Source organism: Alosa pseudoharengus, unplaced genomic scaffold (genome assembly GCF_046254945.1).
Source record: "Alosa pseudoharengus isolate Yale_2024_CS ecotype anadromous, Long Island Sound unplaced genomic scaffold, YU_APseudo_1.1 YU_APseudo_1.1_scf_14, whole genome shotgun sequence".
NCBI lineage: Eukaryota > Metazoa > Chordata > Actinopteri > Clupeiformes > Clupeidae > Alosa > Alosa pseudoharengus.
The window spans coordinates 23,775,669-23,778,141 of NW_027468609.1; the positions used below are offsets into that span (position 1 = coordinate 23,775,669).

Consider the following 2,473-nt stretch of genomic DNA (forward strand, 5'->3'; position numbering starts at 1 on the left):
CAATTCCTTTAAAACATTTTTTTTATAATTGTTCATAAACTCAGTCATTTTAATCTTAAATGCAAGTAAGCATTCCATCAAATTATACATAAGTCACTATAACTCAATATCTCAACAGTCATATGTACACAGATATGTTAAAACATACACATGCAAAACATGATATGAAACTCATCCAAGGGCACCTGCCAATCTGAGATGCCTTCACTTAACATTTCCTGACCTCCTGTGCCCCCTTGTGGTGAAATAGTAGAGTGCAACAAAGGGCCCTTCCCAATACCTCCCCTACCCCTAGATTTTTGCCCTAACCCTCGTTTTTGCACGTGCATGTGTAGGGCTAGGGTGTCCCATTACTTTAGGGAGCAAGGGGAAGTGCTATTTTCCCCTTAAAATCAACCCTCAAAATATAGCCAGGACCGATGCAGGCTTAAAACGAAGTGAAATTACCCAGGATACCATGCGAGCTCAGCGAGCCGGCCACATTTTTCATATATTTTCGCAAATAAGCATATTCAAATTTCGAAATATGTTGGAATATGTTAGTTTGATGCACATCTGATGGACTGTTGAGTTCTGAACACTAATGTTAGAAAATATCTCACAACGCTATCTGATGATGTTCATGATATCTGCTGAGTGCTTTGAGAGAGTCTGCCCATCAAATAACGATATCTGATTCTGATCTGGGTAGTTTCGTCAATATTTAAGGTGTGTGTTCTGGCATTCACATGAACACTAATATCTTTGTTGATTAACCAGACGTAGATAAACCAGCACAGCCCACACAACGACCGCTGGAACGGGCATGTTCCTGAATGAAAATAGTAGCAGGCTACTACCGGTAGATGCGTCGGCGCTGCGCGTATATATATAAGTATATATACTTTTTTGATCCCGTGAGGGAAATTTGGTCTCTGCATTTAACCCAATCGGTGAATAAGTGAAACACAAACAGCACACAGTGAACACACAGTGAGGTGAAGCACACACTAATTCCGGCGCAGTGAGCTGCCTGCTACAATGGGGAGCAGTGAGGGGTTAGGTGCCTTGCTCAAGGGCACTTCAGCCACGGCCCACTGGTCGGGGCTCGAACCGGCAACCCTCCGGTTACAAGTCCAGAGTGCTAACCAGTGGGCCACGGCTGCCCCATAGCGTGACGTAGGTGAGCACGTTCGCTACGCATATAGTGGTGTCCCAATTCATAGGGAAAGATCTTCACCTCCACTTCCCTTGTCGAGGGGGCTTTAATGTTGAGGGCAATCAAAACCAAGTGGAAGTTTTAAGGGGGGAGAAATGGGACGGGCCCATAGTCATTCCTGAGGCAGCAAGTGAGCAAAAGAGTAGCTTGGACTCTGAATAATAATGAATCTCTATCTTCTAAAGAACAGCCTACTAAAATGACTTTGAACACAAATGAATAGTTTATTGCAAATATACACAACATATTTTAGACTTTACACAACCTCTTTTTCAAAGCAAATAAATAATAAGGGCTGTCAGGGTGAGGTCCATCATATATTTTGAAGAACATTACAAACATCAAGATGTCTATGAACACAAATGCATAAAATGCACAAAACACTGTTTGGAATAACCATGTAGGAAAAGTGCTCATCAAAAAAAATCTTTGAAATGAGTAAAACAATATTGACCTCGAAAAACATTTCCCTGAGTGTAAATAGACATTTTGGCATTGACAACCCTTGTGAGAGGGGTGCCCGATACACCTTCCATTTGACGTACAGACTTCTGGCACATACCTCCTTAACATAGCCACTGCGATGCACAGTTTCCAGCCTTACACACCCCCACTGCATGGCGTGGGTGTGCTGCGCACCACAGCACCGATACTCTGCATGTCTATGTACGGAAGTCTTCCTCCACATACTCTGTGCATGTGGCGGCTCAGTGCTGTGGTTTTCGTAAGCGTGTCTTTCCCCCCCAATGGTTTCCTGCGTCGGCTCCTGCCCCGGGTGTTCCGAGACTGGCCATGAAGTCATGTTCCTGTTTGCTCAAACAGCAGATGAGCTCACAGTACAGTTAGCAACACGTTACAGGTTTAAATCCTCATTTGTACAGTCTGTGGTTTAAACTCGCAGCAGTGAAATGAAAAAAATCGTTCGAAACTGGAACATGCAGTCTCACTTCCTGTCTCCGCTGTCATCAGAGCTCACGGTTCCGTCGTGGGATGATGATCTTGCGGTAGGTGCGCCTCTCCGAGATGTTGCGCCGGACCTTGACGATGGGCGGCGGCGCCGTCTCTAGCTCCAGCGAGGGGCTTGAGTGGGACCTCTTCATCCCGCCGTCCGCCTCGTCCTCCTCCTCCTCCTGGGCGTCCTTGCACACCTGGCGGTCAAACAGGCCCAGGTCGTCTGCAGTGACCTCGGACTTGGAGGTGCGCTTCAGGCTGCCCCAAGCCTCCAGCATCTGAACGTACACCTCATACCGGCATCTCTGCGTGGAGAGAAAAGAC

The 2,473-nt window shown here is 46.2% G+C and overlaps 1 protein-coding gene across 5 annotated transcripts in view; it reads right to left on the reverse strand.

The window, feature by feature from the left end:
- Positions 1–1,398: 1,398 nt before the first annotated feature.
- The window catches only part of LOC143123110 (uncharacterized), a 13,368-nt gene continuing 12,293 nt past the window's right edge, over positions 1,399–2,473 (reverse strand). For all 5 annotated transcript variants that reach the window (XM_076284255.1, XM_076284254.1, XM_076284257.1 and 2 more), the window contains one exon: positions 1,399–2,454. In XM_076284255.1, the coding sequence (XP_076140370.1) occupies positions 2,164–2,454 (291 nt within the window). In that variant the 3' untranslated portion in view covers positions 1,399–2,163. The remainder of the gene's footprint in view (positions 2,455–2,473) is intronic.